Source organism: Lacerta agilis, chromosome 18 (genome assembly GCF_009819535.1).
Source record: "Lacerta agilis isolate rLacAgi1 chromosome 18, rLacAgi1.pri, whole genome shotgun sequence".
Lineage (NCBI taxonomy): Eukaryota > Metazoa > Chordata > Lepidosauria > Squamata > Lacertidae > Lacerta > Lacerta agilis.
In genome coordinates this window covers 7963322-7981357 of record NC_046329.1, presented here as the reverse complement: position 1 = coordinate 7981357, position 18036 = coordinate 7963322, and the positions used below count along the sequence as shown (strand labels likewise).

Genomic DNA, 18036 nt, shown 5'->3' with positions numbered 1-18036 from the left:
GCTGCTTATTCCTGCATTGTAGGGGGTTGGCTTCCAGGTCTATGAAACTTCTGCTTCAAAACCTCTAAGGAAGGAGAATCCACCCCCCACCCCACCCCCACAAGGGAATCTCCCAACAGCTCTCACTATCAGAAAGTTCTTCCCAATGTCGAGTCGGTATCTCCTGCCTTGTAACTTGAAGCCAGCAGCATCCTGTTTATTTTTTTGGGGGGGCACCCACATCCCCCCCCCGATGGGAACCCCGCAAGCAGGAACTGAACACAAGAGCCTTCTCCCCTCCCGTGGTTTTCAGCAACTGGTATTCACACACAAAAAACACAGTGGCACCTCGGTTCTCAAAACGCCTCGGTGCTCAAACAACTTGGAACCCAAACACTGCAAACCCGGAAGTAAGCGTTCCGGTTTGCGAACCTTTTCCCGGAAGCCGAACGCGCTCCGTTTTGAGTGTTGCGCTTCCGGTTTGAGTGTTACCGCCGAGGTCTGTCTGTTTTCGCTATTTATTTTGCGTAACACGTTTTTGCGGCTCTTTTATTGTGTGTGACTGCGCGGAACCCAGTTCAGCTGCTGGTCGATTGATTGTGTGACCGCAGTACGTTGATTATTGCTTTCATTTTTAGGAGTCGATGGCCCGTCGTTAGTTAGTAAAATTCATGTGAAATTGCTGTTCTAGGGGTCGTTTTTAAAAGTTTGGAACGGATTACCATAGTTTTCGCTCCATAAGACACACTTTTTTCCTCCTAAAAATGAAGGGGAAATATCTGTGCGTCTTATGGAGTGAATGGTGGTCCCTGGAGCTGAATTGCCCAGGGGCCAAACCAGATCGTGCTTTTAATTTTACAAAGAGAAAATGGGGTGTTTAAAGGACCTTGCTCAGCAGCTGATCAGCAAGAGATCGGCAGAGAGATAAGAGTCCTGGCTCCCTTTCAGCCCCGCCCTCCTTTGTTGAATGTGCTGCAGAGGGAGGTTGTTTGTTTCCCCAGTGACATGGGACTGGCTGATTAGATTATCTGTCTGGAAACTGTAGGAAAGGCTCCCTTTCCTTTATAAGCTGCAGAAATGTGAGTTGAACCCCATAAAAACGGGGCTTTTCCTCTTTGCTTTTCCCCCTTTGCAAAAGGAGCTTTGCTTTTCCCCCTTTGCAAAAAAGCTGAAAAACTTTTAGCTGATCCTAAAAAAAAACAAACAAAAAAACACACCAGGGCTTTTCCCTTTGCAAAAAAAGCTGCAAAACTTTTAGCTGATCCTCAGAAAAACAGGGCTTTTAGAGGAGGAAAACCAGAAAAATGTTTTTTTCCGTGTTTCCTCCTCTAAAAACGAGGTGCGCCCTATGGAGCGAAAAATATGGTAATCTGTTCTGCATTGCTTTCTACGGGAAAGCGCGCCTTGGTTTTGGAACGCTTTGGTTTTGGAACCGGACTTCGGGAACGGATTAAGTTTGAGAAACCAAGGGACCACCATGGAAGCAGAGCGTAGCCACGAATTTGTCTTTTTTAAAAAGCCATCCAAATGGGCGGTTCTCTCAGCCTCCTGCGGCAGCGAGTTCCACAGTTTAACGAAGGAGCCCTTCTTTTAACCGTCCCCGAATCTCCCGTCGTTTGGCTTCGCGAGTCCTAGCATTTCGGACAACGGCGGTGATTGCCCCCCCCTTCCCTCTTGCGTTTCAGGTGTGCCGCGAACAATTTGTGCAGCTCCACAACCACCCCATCCTAGAGGAACTCTCCCAGTTCATGCTGCAGAAATACTGTTCCTACGTCCCGTAAGTGTGCGTCGCCTTCTTCGCCCGCCACTCTTCAAATATTCTATTTAAACACCTGATCGGTTTCCGTTTGTCGAACCGCTTTGCGAAAGATCCGCCGCAGCCATTTCAGAGGGTTTTTTTTAAAAAAAAATAAAACAGCAGAATAACTTCGTATGCAGTTGCAACAAACCAAACTCCCCCCCCCCCCCCAAAAAAATTAGTGCTTTCAGTTGTAGGAACATATTTCAGATCCAATGCAAGCTAGGATAAAGATCTTCCCCAGAAAGGCATTTAATAATAATAATAATTATAATTACCATTACAATTATAAATATTATTACATACATACCCCACTCTCAGTGTTCATTTTACAGTACGTCTTACAGTTTTGTTTTGTAGTGTTACGGGTTACATTTAATGGAATATTTTTGTCTGCTGGAATAATTTCCAATAATAATAATAATAATAATAATAATAATAATAATAATAATAATAATAATTTTATTATTCATACTCCGCCCATCTGGCGAGGCCTTCCCAGCCACTCTGGGCATCCCCTAACAGACTATTAAAAGCACGATAAAACATCAAACATTAAAATCTTCCCTAAACAGGGCTGCCTTCAGATGTCTTCTAAAAGTCAGGTAGTTGTTTATTTTCTTGACATCTGATGGGAGGGCGTTACACAGGGTGGGTGCCACTACTGAGAAGGCCCTCTGCCTGGTTCCCTGTAACCTCACTTCTCGCAGGGAGGGAACCACCAGAAGGCCCTCGGAGCTGGACCTCTGTATGGGCTGGACGATGGGGGTGGAGACGCTCCTTCAGGGATGCTGGGCTGTTTAGGGCTTTCAAGGTCAGCACAAACACTTTGAATTATGCTCGGAAACGTACTGGGAGCCAATGTAGGTCTTTCAGGACCGGTGTTATATGGTCTCGGCGGCCAGTCCCAATCACCGGTCTGGCTGCCGCATTCTGGATTAGTTGCAGTTTCCGGGTCACCTCCAAAGGCAGCCCCACGGAGACCGCATGGCAGTAGTCCAAGCAGAAGATAAACCAGAGCATGCACCACTCTGGCAAGACAGCTGCGGGCAGGGAGGGTCTCTTCCTGCATACCAGATGGAGCTGGTAGACAGCCGCCCTGGACACAGAATTGATCTGCCCCTCCATGAGGACAGAGCATGCCGAAAAGAAAATACGGATAGCGCCTGCCTGGAAAACAAAGAAGGTTTCCTTGTTGTGGTGGTGGTTTTTTCTTGCAAAGATGTTTAATTATTATTCGGGTGACACCTTTCTTACCGAAAATAATATTTTCCTTCTCCAGGGTTGAGTGGAAGGATAAGAAAGCGAATGAGTACCAGAGGCTGGTTCAGCTTCTGTCCAGCATCCCTAAGAAAGGTACGAACACATAACATCTTGATTTTGGGGGCCGGGGGGGGGGGGGCGGGAGAGCCTTCCGTCAGCAGACAATCCACGCCAGGGCCAATCTTAGATTTCTTCCCTGGACCTGCCTCCGAAGGAACCCAGACCGTACAAACACAACTGAAATTTCTTTTGAAAACCAGCTTTAAAACAACTTGGTCATTTAGCGTGGCAGAGCCTTTGGAACTCCCTGCCAGTTGAGATAAAGACAGCCACCTTAATCATACCCTTTTCGGCGCCTGCAAAAAAAGAAATTGTTTAGGCAAGGTTCATCGGCTCCCCTCGCCTCGTTTAGCCAGCCAGCCAAAGCTGTTCCCAGGATTGTGGCCTCTGTTGCCTGGTGACAGCTCCTAGGAGCTCCAGGTGAGAGCTGACGACAGGGACCAAAATTGGGCAAAGTACCTCCAGAAAGAGCATGCCATGTCCCCCAACAGAGGTACTAATTTTTGCTTTGAGCTTTTATTTTTGCAAAATCTCTTTGGGGCTGTTCTTTAGGAAACCCAGGGACGCGGGTGGTGCTGTGGGTTAAATCACTGAGCCTAGGGCTTGCCGATCAGAAGGTCGCAGGTTCGAATCCCCGCAATGACGGGGTGAGCTCCCGTTGCTCAAGTAGATAAATAGGTACCGCTCCGGCGGGAAGGTAAATGGCGTTTCCGTGCGCTGCTCTGGTTCGCCAGAAGCGGCTTTGTCATGCTGGCCACATGACCCGGAAGCTGTACGCCGGCTCCCTCGGCCAGTAAAGCGAGATGAGCGCCGCAACCCCAGAGTCGTCCGCGACTGGACCTAACGGTCAGGGGTCCCTTTACCCCTGAACCTTTAACCGTGGCATCACGGTTTGGTGTGGAAGCGGTTATAAGAAGAGGAGTTTTCAAGGGGAGCAAAAATGTCAAGTGAACCAAAAAGCTGGTTTTCGTAGCGCCCGGTTCCTGGCTGGTGTGAATCGTGGGCCCTGGGGCGTACAGGCCTCTGAAAAGCACCCCATTTCTGGGGACGCAGCAATCAGGCAGGGGGGGAAACATTTCCAGAATCGCTGCCCTGTGTGTTGCCTAATTCTCTCCCGCCCCCCCCCCCCGCCCCATCGCCTCCCTTCCTAGCCATGCTGAGCTCTTCCCAATCTTATCTTTTAAACCTCTTCATTTTGGCCGCTGGCTGACTCTCTGTTTGGCTCATCTGTTTGTTGGTAACAAGAGAGAGAGAAAATAGAAAAAATCCTTCCAGTAGCACCTTGTTGTTCAGTCGTTCAGTCGTGTCCGACTCTTCGTGACCCCATGGACCAGAGCACACCAGGCACTCCTGTCTTCCACTGCCTCCCGCAGTTTGGTCAGACTCATGTTGGCAGCTTCGAGAACACTGTCCAACCATCTCATCCTCTGTCGTCCCCTTCTCCTTGTGCCCTCCATCTTTCCCAACATCAGGGTCTTTTCCAGGGAGTCTTCCCTTCTCATGAGGTGGCCAAAGTACTGGAGCCTCAGCTTCAGGATCTGTCCTTCCAGTGAGCACTCAGGGCTGATTTCTTTAAGGATGGATAAGTTTGATCTTCTTGCAGTCCATGGGACTCTCAGGAGTCTCCTCCAGCACCATAATTCAAAAGCATCAATTCTTCGGCGATCAGCCTTCTTTATGGTCCACCTCTCACTTCCACACATCACTACTGGGAAAACCATAGCTTTAACTGTACGGACTTTGGTGGCAAGGTGATGTCTCTGCTTTTTTGTGCATGCGCACTTCTTCACATACACGAAAGCTCATACCAAGAACAAACTTAGTTGGTCTCTAAGGTGCTACTGGAAGGAATTTTTTTTATTTTTTATTTTGTTTCGACTACGGCAGACCAACACGGCTACCTGCCTGCAATGAGAGAGAGAGAGAGAGAGAGAGAGAGAGAGAGAGAGAGAATCGCGTTTGCTGTGAAGCTGCCAGGATCCAGGCAAGGGCCGATTATCGTAAAAAAAAAAACACCATGGCGTTCTGCCGTGCATGCCAAACTCTTAAATGGACTGCAGCACCAAATGGTAGCCGTCCTTGGGCGTTTTACGGGGTGGTTTGTAACATTTCACTCGCCAGCAGAAACATCCCAGTCGGCGCCACGATTCCTGCTTTCGTAGGCGCGCCCTGATTTCACAGCCCGGGCCGAGATTCGAACGGGGGGCGCCTGGCCTTCCTCACCACCTGCGTGGGCTTCCACGTGGAATCGGCCTTTTAGCTCCAAACTGCCGGAAGAGACCGGCGATTGGCTCGAAACGAAGCCAAGTCCCTAGTCCTCGCTGGTTCCATGTCTCCCTGTCGCACCCAACAAGAAAATTTTGCCGTGTTGGGGACCTTCAGGTTTAGACAAAAGGCAAGCGGGGGGGCTGCGGCGGGGTGGAAGTTTGTAAAAACTGTTACGTGTGGCATCCTAACCTGGATGTTGGAAGATCCAAGGCAGATCCGTTTGGCCGCGGAACGCCCTGCCACATGAGTCCCTGATGGCCACCAACCTAGAAGAAGATTAGACATGTCCGTGGAGGAGGAGCCGAGATGGCTGGGCTCTTCCTCTTCAAACACCATTTGCAGGGAAATCCTCGGATCCTGTTTGCAGGTTTCCCTTTGGGGGCGCCCGGTCGGCCACTGTTGAGAACGGGACGAGGGACTAAATGGGCCTGATCCCGCAGGGCTCTTCTGATGTTCTTACAAAGGCTCGACGCCAGCACATGGCATCCCCCGGGACTTTTCCTTCGTTCAAAGTATAAAATCCAAAGGTTTATTCCCCATGCAGCCCTGGTTTTTTTAGACCAACTGTTCTGGTCTTGCCTTCTTCTTCTTCTTCTTCTTCTTCTTCTTCTTCTTCTTCTTCTTCTTCTTCTTCTTCTTCTTCTTCTTCTTGTTTTGCATAAGGGGCATAAGCATCTGCCCCCCCCCACACACAAAAGAAACCTCACCTGAATCCTAGCCAAGGACTCCCCTCCCCATCACCATCTGCCGATCTGGAAGTGGGAAGCCACTGTCTACAGCTTCATTTCAAAGGCATTTCCCACCTCCTTCCATCCTCCTCCCTGGTGTGTTCTGTTGCTACTCTCAGTTCATCTCTGTAGTCGTACACAAACCCTCTTCAGGGGATCTGTGGCTGGCTGCCCATTTTCTACAGAGTCTTGTCTCCTCTCCTCTCCTCTCCTCTCTTCTCCAGCAGGCGGGGCCCATGACTTACATTATAGGAGCCTACACAACACAAAACACTGTTGCTGTATGTAGGTTTTATTTTATTTGCCTTTTTATCTGATATTTTGGAAATGTACATCCAGGTTTCTTTTCCCTTTAAATTTTTTTTTTTTGGGGGGGGGTGCCAAAAGTTCCCGGGGGATTGACCGTCAAACCACTTTAGGAACCGTGCGTGACTTTGCTGGGCACAGCCTTAAGTGTATTTATAACCGTCTCCAAACAGCAGATATTAAAAGATAGACAGATAGATAGATAGATAGATAGATAGATAGATAGATAGATATTAAAAGATAGATATAGATAGGTAGGTAGGTAGGTAGGTAGGTAGATAGATAGATAGATAGATAGATAGATAGATAGATAGATAGATATTAAAAGATAGATAGATAGATAGATGATAGATAGATAGATAGATATTAAAAGATAGATAGATAGATAGATAGATAGATAGATATTAAAAGATAGATATAGATAGGTAGGTAGGTAGAGAGATAGAAAGATAGATAGATAGATAGATAGATAGATAGATAGATAGATAGATATTAAAAGATAGATATAGATAGATAGATAGATTTATTTATTACGGCTATAAGCCCATATAAACGTTACATAAAAAAACAAAAACATTCATAAAACACAGGGAAACATAAAACCACAAGAGCAAGAAACCATATCATGGCCACCAGAAATGAGCCAGCCCAGGGGTATTAAACTATAATCAAGAGGGAAAGTAGCAGAGACCTTTGCAAGTCCTGAAGTTGGCCGGTTCGCCTTTTTTTTTGAGATAAGACAGAGTTTAAGAACCTTGCCACCAGCAGGGTTGTGGTAGGGACCTTATCTTGCAGGATTAGGGCGAGGTGGGACTCTACCGGCGTGCCATCCATTTCCTGCTTTATTGAACTTAGTATTTTTGCATATTAAAAGCATTTCAATTGACACGATTCCCGACAGGGTACGATATAAAAGGGCCGAGACACGCGGGTGGCTCTGTGGTGTAAGCCACAGAGCCTAGGGCTTACCGATCAGAAGGTCGGCGGTTCGAATCCCCGCAATGACGGGGCGATCTCCCGTTGCTCTGTCCCTGCTCCTGCCCACCTAGCAGTCCGAAAGCACGTCAAAGTGCAAGTAGATAAATAGGTACCGCTCCGGCGGGAAGGTAAACGGCATTTCCGTGCACTGCTCTGGTTCACCAGGAGCGGCTTAGTCCTGCTGGCCACATGACCCGGAAGCTGTACACCGGCTCCCTCGGCCAGTAACGCGAATGGGGCCCTAAGCTATAGCTTGTTTAGCTTACAGGTGAAACTCGAAAAATTAGAATATCATGGAAAAGTCCATTTATATAAGCAATTGTTTTCATTAGCTACTGGAGTTTAATATATGAGATGGACTCATGACATGCAAAGCAAGATACATCAAGCCTTTATTTGTTATAATTGTGATGATTATGGCGTACAGCGGATGAGAGCCCCAAATTAACAATCTCAACTTTGGGGTTTTCATCAGCTGTGCGCCACAATCATCACAATTATAACAAGCAAAGGCTTGGCATATCTCGCTTTGCATGTCACGAGTCTATCTCATATATTAAACTCTGGTAGCTAATGAAAACAATTGCTTGCATAAATGGACTTTTCCACGATATTCTAATTTTTTGAGTTTCACCTGTGTACGTAAATCCAGCACTGGGCACCATGTCCTGACCCCTTGCATTCTGAACGCCACACACTTGCTTTCTCTTCCAGGCGACTTCGACCTGGAGAAGGTGAAAGAATCTACCTACTTCTTCAGCTGACCAAGGAAGGCGTGTCGGAAGCTGTTCCCGGGGAGGGGACCCTGCCTCCGCCGCCCCGTAATCCGGCTCGGAACGGGCTCTGCTACCTCCAGAGTGGAAAAAAACGGCGGGGAGGAAGTTCTTGCCCCGTGCGAAACCGAAGCATATTCGGTCTCTCTGCCCTGAGCCTGCACCAGGTTTCGTTTCCCTCTTTTCCACCCCAGAACTCTGCCTCCGTACGCCCACTGTTTTCGTTTGTTTTTTTAAATGCCCGAATGGTGAAGAATCGAAGGACCGGTTTGGTGTTGCTTAGGTCATTTGGTGCCACCACACACACACACCCAAGGGCACTTGGCTTGCCACCCCAAACCTCCGTCAGCCCTATTTGCCCCCAGAGCTTAACCAGGAGAGTTTTTGTGGAGCAGGAGATGGTAGCTTTGACCCCGCAGGCTTCCTCTCCTCCTTTCTCAGGGCGGCCCGAGTCGGCGACGACCCTGGCATCGCCAACGTGTTGGGCTCCAGCTCCCGTCAGGCCCCCGAACCGTTTGGGGGCTGGTTGGAGCAGGAGCCCACAGCTTCTGGGGGATTCGTGCTTGCTGGAAGCTGCAGAGCATAGGAACCACGTGGGAAGAGAAAATGTGGGTGGAATTCCCTTGCTTGGCGCTGCCTGCCTCGGTCCTTCCCGCATCAACCCGCTTGCCGCTTTTTGGGTACCACGGCACGGGGCTGCCCCCTCGAACTGCTGCCTGTGGGGTGCAGAATCGAGTCCTGAGCTTCCTCCGCAGGGGGATGTTATCCTCTCCGTCAGGGAACGGTTAAGTTTGTTCCGGCAGAGTGCCGTTTCGATGCACCAAGAGAGCTGTTTTTGTCCCCCTCGGCCGTTGCCTGTGAATTAAAAGCCTAAAAAGAAATCTCCGCCTCGCCTCTGGGATTTCTGATCCGTTGACGCCGGGGAACGAATTCTTGCCTTGAGAAGCGAGGAGGCAGCCCGCAGCGTCTCTGCAATGAGTCCCTGCTTGGGGCTTCCGCTGGCGGTCGGGGGAATGAGGAGAGACGCAGTTCGACAACACCGAGAGGAATAGCTGCTCGCGGTTCTGGTCGCCTCATCTCAGAACGGATATGGCGGAGTTGGGGAAGGTTCAGAAAAAGGAAAGCCCAAATGATCAAGGGAGGGTGGGACAACTCCCCATTGGGGAAAGCTTGCAGCGTTTTTGTTTTTGTTTTTGTTTAGAGAAAAGGCGGGTAGGAGCAGACGTGACGGGAATTGGATAAGGTTATGGAGAAAGTGGGTGGAAAGAGGGAAAAAGTTGTCCCTTCTAATACTAGAATGTTTGAGAAACCCAGCGAAGCCGAGCGTTGAAAGATTTGAGACAGGCGAAGGGCACCGTGCGACCTGTGGAACTCACTGCCACCAGAGGCAGGGGGCCGACTTTGTTAATAAGGCTTTGTTGTCTTGCACGTCCACCACACATGGCAGAAAGTGCCCTCCTTCTCCTTACACTTCCAACATACGTTAGAAGCGGTTCTATACATACTTGCTCATTTTGTAGGTGTTAATGTAGGTATTCGACGTTGGTTCTCAAGGTGGAGAGGCTGTTCGGGTCCTGCTTGTGGGGTTCCCATGGGGGCAGCTGGCTGGCCACTGTGAGGACAGGACGACGGGCTAGATCCGAAGCCAGGGCCCCCTCCTGCGTCCTTGCGTCATTCCCACGACACAAGACATTTCCCCTACCTGTTCCGAGATAAGGATGCTTCACTCGCGAGAGGCTGTGGCGTCTTAACGCTTCAATTGCGGCTAAAAATAGAAACACAGCCTGCCTATTAGTTATCTGGAATGTTACCAAGGGAGTGTGTTGTTTGTGCTATAATTAGTAGGTTTTTAATACATTTCCCCCCCTTGTTTCTTATCGCGGCTGCAGACTTCCGAATCTCTCTCGTTTTCGACAAGGGCCTGTAGCCCGTGATTAAATTTTCAGCTGGGTATTGCGATGTGATTCGGCTCCCTAACATCTACATTATCTGCCCAGAGTCCGTTGCTTAAATTCGGTCGCAGGGCAACGTGACCCAGAAGCAAGAAAACCGGGCAGGGTTCTCCCCCCCCCCCCCCATTTATGGATTTAAATGTTTACATTTCCTGCTCGGAAAAGGGAAACCCTCGAATGAAGCTGGCAACCATCGTAATAACTAATGAGCTGACCAGCGAGAAGCGAGGTTACAGGGAACCGGGCAGAGGGCCTTCTCGGTGGTGGCACCCGCCCCGTGGAACACCCTCCCACCAGAATGTCAAGGAAACAAGCAACTACCTGACTTTTAGAAGGCATCTGAAGGCAGCCCTGTTTAGGGAAGGTTTTAATGTTTGATGCCATGTTGTGCTTTTAATATTCTTTTGGGAGCCGCCCAGAGTGGCTGGGGAAACCCAGATGGGCGGGGTATAAATATATTATTATTATTATTATTATTATTATTATTATTATTATTATTTCTGAATTCGGTGCTGCTGGGGTAGCTCAGTTGATAAGAGCGTCGGGCTCTTAATCTCAGGGTCGTGAGTTTGAGCCCCACGTTGGGCAAAGGACCTTGCAATGGCTCTCCCAACAAAGATCAGAAATGCGAAAAGGCTTCTTTGAGTGAGCGAGGAGGTGGGAGTTGTCTTGTCTCAAATTTAACCCACCTGTGAGAGGAACGGTCTCCCGCTCTTGCAGGTATCCTGCTCTTGCAAATGGAGGTTCTGTCGAGCAAACTTTGCCGAGCGCCGCACAGTTGAAATCGAGAGCGGGAGTTAGGACATTGGATGCATTTGGGTTAAAGAGACGAACAAACCAACCCGAGAGGAGGCATCTCTTACATTTTAAAATGACAGTTTTGCTTCTCTCCCTGCGGCTGACAATTTTGCTTCTCTCCCTGCGGAAAGATTTTGCATCGGTTCCACTTCCGCATGAGGAGAGCCGGGCGGAAAGCGAGAGAAGACACTGCAGGGTCGTAAGTGGGAATGTTTTTTATTTTTTAAACAGAAGCTCCTTTGGCCTCTCCTATCAGCTTCCTTGACTCTTTCGCTCTGCGTTTGAGGATTATCGGAATGAGTGTGGCCCGCAACCAAATTCTGCAGCATGGATAGCGAGCCACAAACGCCCCAGATAGCAAGTCTTCCTGCAGGGTACTGTTAATTTTTGTGTGTTTCTTAAATATTTATGTTTTATTAAAAGTTTTGCAGTGAATTAAGATGAAGGGGAAAGGAAAGAAACCCATAGAAACAAAAAAACGAGGAAAACAAGAACAGCAAAATGACAGCAAAATGTAATCAAGGTTATAAAATGATGTCGTATATATGTAAGCTTATTTCGCTCAAGTATAAATAAGCTCATGAGTCATTTACAGGATACTGTTAAGTTGTGAGGAGTTCCCTTGTTTCCCAGTTTTGAAGTGATGGACATATATATTATTATAATTTTATTATTCTTTCTTACCCTTAGAAAAGGATGCTGCAATTACTAAGACCCAGCGTGGGTTTCTCAAAAATAAGTCATGACAGACCAATCTCCTTTCTTTTCATTTTTTTTTAAAAATGGAATTACAAACTTGGTGGATCAGGGGAATGCTGCGACCGTAGTATATCTTGATTTCTGTAAGGTTTTTGACAAAGTCCCCCCCAATGATATTCTCTTGAGGACGCTGGTAAAAGGCGGGTTGAACGAGGGAACTGTTAGGTGGATTTGTAGCTGGTTGACCGACCAAACCCAAATAGTACTCATTAACGGTTCCTCGTCATCCTGGGGGGAAGTGACAAGTGGGGTGCCACAGGGCTCTGTCCTGGGCCCGTTGTTGTTCAACGTCTTTATAAATGACTTGGATGGAGGAATTGAGGGTGTCCCGGTCCGGTCTACGGGTGAACGAAGTCACAGCAGAGGGCATCAGGACCGGGGGGCAAGATGGCGAGGTGGGAGCAGGAATGCACAGGCACGTCTCAGCCATAGAGCCGACTTGCGCAAGGCGCCAGGGTGCCAGGGCCGGGAGGGTGCCTCAGCCATGCCGTGCCACACCCACCCCACCCCACTCCAGCCTCCAGCCCCACCGGCAGCGCCCTCCGGCTGACCGGCGGAGCGTGAGTTGGCCGGCCGCACCGTGCACTCTGGCTGCCCAGTGGAGCGCGGGAACGCGAGCTGGACGGCTGCGCCAGGGCTCCTGATACACTTAAGACGGCCCTGGGAATGTGAGTCCAGAAACCAGGGGTCCGAGGGTCAGGAAGCAGAAAGTCACGAAGTCAAAGGTCCGGGGGTCAAGAAGGAAGGAGTCTCTAGTCTTCTCGTTTTTGCATCGAGTGTTGATCTTGGATTGCCTTTTGTTGATCGTTGCGTATTGTTTTGTATCGTATTTGTTTGGTTTTGAAAACCAACAGAACGTTAAGAAAAGAGAATGCCAGAAGCAACAGCAAAAAACCACTTAATTAAAAAAAACAACAACAATGAGGACTGGAATCTTACTTGATGTTCGGGAGAAAGGACCTCAGCTCAAGGGCAGAACATCTGCTTTGCATGCCAAAGCCCTTTTATTCAATCCTTGACATTTTCTGAGTAGGGCCGGGGACAGACTCATCCTCTGTGAATTGGTCTAATCCTGTTTGAAAGCCATCCAGTCACTCACTGTATCTTGTGACACCCTTACTGAGTCAACACTTGTCCTCCCCCCCTTTCCTAGTCAGAATGCATGCAAAAACTCCTGTGTTTAGGCATGGATGCTGTTTTTATGCATGGGGAGAAACACAGCTCCCCTGCTGGCATTGAGAGTGGGAGCAAATAACTGTCTGCCTGTCTGCTGGTCACTCTCTCTCTCACACACACACATAAACACACCTTCCAAAATGTCAGCGCTGCCTTGTCTGCGCCTGTCGGCTTATCGCCATACAGGACTCAGCCAAACAGCCACTCCCCGGGGGCCAGACAGCCCCAGGAAAACGCAGACAGAAGGACGTGCGAGGAAGGCCAAACAGGTGCGAGCTCTCGACCGCTTTGCAGAACGATGCATCGTGTTTTGAAATAGTCCCACCAAGCAGAAAAGTGAGGGGAAAGAGAGGAGGGAATGGCGAAAGTCGTTCTGAGGCAGAGTCATAAGGACAGAAGGACGAGCCCTGCTGGATCAGGCCAATGGCCCATCTGGTCCAACATCCTCTTCTTAAAGCGTCCGGCCCGCCAGCAGGATTCAAGCACAAGAAGAAGAAGTGTTTGGATTTGATACCCCGCTTTATCACTACCCTAAGGAGTCTCAAAGCGGGTAACATTCTCCTTCTCCCTTCCTCCCCCACAACAAACACTCTGTGGGGTGAGTGGGGCTGAGAGACTTCAGAGAAGTGTGACTAGCCCAAGGTCACCCAGCAGCTGCATGTGGAGGAGCGGGGAAGCGAACCCGGTTCACCAGATTACAAGTCTACCACTCTTAACCACTCACCACAAGGGCACAATCCCCTTCTGTGGTTCCCGGGAGCCATTAGCAGCCCATGAATTTGTACGTTGGCACCCGCCTGCCACGAGAGACAATGGAGTGCACCTTCAGGGGTGAAAGTCAAACCGCTGCGTCAGCAGCACCCAAGCGACCTCCCCGCAAGCAAAGGTAGCTCAGGCTGAGAGGATGTGAGCAGCTAGCCTAGCCCTTCACTCCAGATGTTTTCGGACAGCGTCTGCCACCCCACCCCCAGCTTGCAACTCGAAACATCCAGACATTGTTTAGTCGGTGGATCTAACCACTACACCTCCCAGATTTCAGAACGCAAACTCCTGTTCTGTCAAGGATGTAAATTGGAGAGGAAGGTCAACGGTTGTTGCTCCTCCAGCACAGATTCACAAGCCACTTCCCCCTCAGTTGTGCTGTCTGGAAAATGGGGGTCCAAGGCCTAGAACAGCCTGCTTTAAGGGCCAATGCAGGGTCAAAATGCTCTCTGCATCTAAAGCAAAATGCACAACTGATTCCCTGTTTCCCATGCAGCCACCGCTTCCCCTTAATTTTAATTTTTTAAAAATGCCTTCATGCATTTGTATATGAAATTAGGCTGCTCTGTATCCCGGGACCTGAGTATTACGGGCTGTGACACTAATCCTTATTTCGCCCTCTTTTCTTTGAGGATGGGCAGCCTAAATTAGAAGCCTCTCCGGCGGCAAAATGTGGCCCTGGGGAGGCGGGTGTGCTCAGCATGGAAATTCTGGGTCGCATCAGGCTGCAGTCTTGCCCCACGGAGGCAGCCCAAGCATTTTGGCAGAAGGCTCCTCCATAATCCTCAAAAGGATATCACAAGAGGCCTGCAGCTCAATGAGGCTGAATGTCCATCTTAGTCCAGCACCCTGTTCTCATAGTGGCCGAACAGTTGCCCCAACCGGCATTGGATATATAAGCTACTGTAATTGCCAAATGGAATGGAATTGGAAAGTCGAGGCACTTTGGACCTTCATTCCCACCTCCTCTGGCATTCTCCTTTCTTCCCATTTATTCCAGTGTGGCGTAGTGGTTAAGAGCGGTAGACTCGTAATCTGGGGAACCGGGTTCGCTTCCCCGCTCCTCCACATGCAGCTGCTGGGTGACCTTGGGCTAGTCACACTTCTCTGAAGTCTCTCAACCCCACTCACCCCACAGAGGAGGAAGGGAAAGGAGAATGTGAGCCGCTTTGAGACTCCTTCTGGTAGTGATAAAGCGGGATATCAAATCCAAACTCTTCTCTTCTTCTTCTTCTTCCTCTCCTTCCTTCTGCTTAACCTTCTTCCCTCCCTCTTTCCTTCCCTCCTGTTACTCCTTGCTCTCTCCTTCCCCTCCCTCTCCCTTGACCTCCTTCCCCAGTTCTTTTCCTTCTCCCCCTTAGCCACAGCTCTTCCTCTTTGACCTTTCTTTCTTTCTTTCTTTCTTTCTTTCTTTCTCCTTCCTTCCTTCCTCTCTTGACCTTCTTCCCCATCTCCCTTCTCCCTGACCTCCCCCCTCCTCTCTCTTGACCTTCCTCCCCATCATTCGTACCATTACACTCCCCTCCCCTTGCTCACTTGAAGGACAGATCCTGAAGTTGAGGCTCCGAGACTTTGGCCACCTCATGAGAAGAGAAGACTTCCTGGAAAAGACCCTGATGTTGGGAAAGATGGAGGGCGCAAGGAGAAGGGGACGGCAGAGGATGAGATGGTTGGACAGTGTTCTCGAAGCTACTAACATGAGTTTGGCCAAACTGTGAGAGGCAGTGAAGGATAGGCCTGCCTGGCGTGCTCTGGTCCATGGGGTCACAAAGAGTCAGACAGGACTAAAGGACTGAACAACAACAACCCCTTGTTTTCCCCTCTCTGTTTGACCTCCCTCCCTCCCTCCCCTCCCCTCCTCTCCTCCCCTCCCTTTCCCCTTTGTCCCCCTCTCTGTTTGACCTTCCCCATCCCCATCCTCTCCCTTTACCCCTCCCCTCCTTCCCTCTCTCTTGACCTCCCCTCCTCTCCATCTTTTGCCCTTGTCCCCCTCTCCCCCTCCCACCCCCTCTCCTTTGCCCTTCTCTCCCCCTCTCCCAGTTTGACCTTCCTCTTCCTCCCCCCTTCCTCCCCTTCCCCTCCATCCTTTGCCCTTGCCCCCCTCTCTGTTTGACCTTCCCCTTTCTCCCCTCCCTCCTCTTCTCCCCCTCCCCTCCATCCTTTGCCCTTCTCTCCCCCTCTCCCAGTTTGACCTTCCCCTCCCTCCTTTGCCCTTGTCCCCCCTCTCTCTATTTGACCTTCCCCTTTCTCCCCTCCCTCCTCTTCTCCCCCTCCCCTCCCTCCTTTGCCCTGGTCCCCCCCTCTCGGTTTGACCTTCCCCTTTCTCCCCCCTCCTCCCCCCTCCTTCGCCCTTCTCTCCCCCTCTCCCAGTTTGACCTTCCCCTCCCTCCTTTGCCCTGGTCCCCCCCCTCTCTGTTTGACCTTCCCCTTTCTCCCCCCCTCCTCCCCTCCATCCTTCGCCCTTCTCTCCCCCTCTCCCAGTTTGACCTTCCCCTTCCCCTTCCCCTTCCTCTTCCTCTTCCTCCCCTCCCCCGACAGCCCCTCCCCCGGTCCTCGAGGCTCCTCCTACCTCCCCGCCCCGTCGCTGCCTCTGCCTCTCCTCCTCGGTCTCCGTCTCCTCCGCCGCCGTCGCCGCCGCCGCTGCTGCAGCCGAGGGGCTGGTGGTGGTGCTGGAGTCCAGCATGCGGACGGGCGGCGGCGGAGGAGGCGGCGGCGGCGGCGGCGGGGCTCCCACTGCGCCAGCCTCGGGCTGCGCCTCTCCCGCTGCATCCTCACCGGCGGCGTCTCCGGCGGCCTCGAAGGGGCGGCTGCTTTCCCTGCGCGGAGGAGGCATGGGCAGCCGCGCCGGCAAGGGGGGCTCCCCCAACGGAGAGTGCCGCCGGGGGGGCGGCGAGGGCGAGGATGGCGGCGGCGGCGGCCCCGATCCGGCGCCCTCTTCCCAGCCCAAGGTCTCCTTCTCGTGCAGCGCCGACGGCTCCCCGAAGGCGGCCGAGGAAGGGGCGTCGGCGGGCGCGGCGGGACTGCCGTCGGAGGGCGATCCCGGAGGCAGCCAGGCCAGCTTCATGCAACGCCAGTTCAGCGCCATGCTCCAGCCGGGCGTCAACAAGTTCTCGCTGCGGATGTTCGGCTCGCAGAAGGCCGTCGAGCGGGAGCAGGAGCGGGTCAAGTCCGCCGGTGCCTGGATCATCCACCCTTACAGCGATTTCAGGCGAGTGGGCCTTCTTCCCTTGAACCCTGCCTCCCTCCCTCCCTGCCCCCCCCGGGGGAGAGAGAGAGAGACTCACCTGTGTGGGGAACTCACCTGGGGGAATTCACCTTGTGGGGTGGGTCGGTGGGTGGGAACGACCTGCAGAGAGGCGGAGCAACTGTCCTTGCGAGGAGGGGAGAAGCAACCGACAGGGATTTCAGGCAAGCACGGCGGGGGGGGGGGGCGCGGGGAAGAGAGATGGAGGGGGTAACTAACCCCTGGGGGTGACTCACCTGCGATTTGGAGACACAGGGAACGGGGGAGGGGGGTCTGGGTTACCTTGCCTTGGGGATAAACTACCTGCAGTGATTTCAGGCGAGTGGGGGAGATGGGGGGGTAACTCACCCCAGGGGTAACTCATCTCATTGGGGGGGGGGGAAACTACCTGCAGAGATTTGGGGCTAGTGGCGGAGTGGGGAGGGGAGAGAACCTGGGGGGGGGGAATCTGCAGCGAATTTCAGGCAATTTGGCTAGCTCACCTTGGGGGTAGCTACTACCTTCAGTGATTTGGGGAAAGAGGTGGTTTTTTGGGGGGTAACTCATATTGGGGGGGTGTGTGGCAGTTAACTACCTGCAGCTGTTTTGGGTATGTGGCAGGGGAGACCTAGGGTATCTAAACTTGGGGGGAACTAACTTGGGGTGGGGGTAACTGCCTACAGTGATTTCAGGCAGGGGTCTGGGGTGGGGAGCGGACAGGGGGTCTTACCTTTGGGGTAAGGGTTAGCTACTGGCCGTCAGCTCTGCATCAGATTCCAGGTAAGGCCATGGATTCTTCTCTCTCTCTCTCTCTTTCCGACCCCCAGCTTGGGAGGTTGAGATCTCAGGGTAGTTACCTCTGGTTTGTACTGACAGTGAGCCTTAAGGCAATTTTAGGCAAGATCAGGGATTCTCTGTGTGTCCCCCCCCCCCCATTGCAAGGGAGGAAAGAATTCAGGGGTAACTATTTTGTCTAGGGACAGAAAACCCTATATGTACTTGACTATACCTGTCACACAGCAAATTCAGGCCTAGCAAGGGTTCTCTCCCCCCCCCCCCGATTGAGGGAGGAGCAACTCAGGGGTAACTAACCCAAATTAACTACCCCAGTTAGAGACAGAAGGGGATAAGAACTAAGCAGTTAGGCCCGCCCGTGGATTTTTCAAGCGTGGCCGAGGCGCCGTGGAGAAATCTGGGCTGGATCCCACCTGGG

General features: G+C 51.3%; 2 protein-coding genes across 2 annotated transcripts in view; both read left to right on the top strand.

The window, feature by feature from the left end:
* POLRMT (RNA polymerase mitochondrial) overlaps positions 1-8372 on the top strand; it is a 40289-nt gene extending 31917 nt beyond the window's left edge. The window contains exons 19-21 of the mRNA XM_033136742.1: positions 1665-1756; positions 3060-3133; positions 8095-8372. Of these exons, the coding sequence (XP_032992633.1) occupies positions 1665-1756; positions 3060-3133; positions 8095-8144 (216 nt within the window). The 3' untranslated portion in view covers positions 8145-8372. The remainder of the gene's footprint in view (positions 1-1664; positions 1757-3059; positions 3134-8094) is intronic.
* A 7985-nt stretch (positions 8373-16357) lies between these two features.
* HCN2 (hyperpolarization activated cyclic nucleotide gated potassium and sodium channel 2) overlaps positions 16358-18036 on the top strand; it is a 46241-nt gene continuing 44562 nt past the window's right edge. The window contains exon 1 of the mRNA XM_033136903.1: positions 16358-16808. Within this exon, the coding sequence (XP_032992794.1) occupies positions 16432-16808 (377 nt within the window). The 5' untranslated portion in view covers positions 16358-16431. The remainder of the gene's footprint in view (positions 16809-18036) is intronic.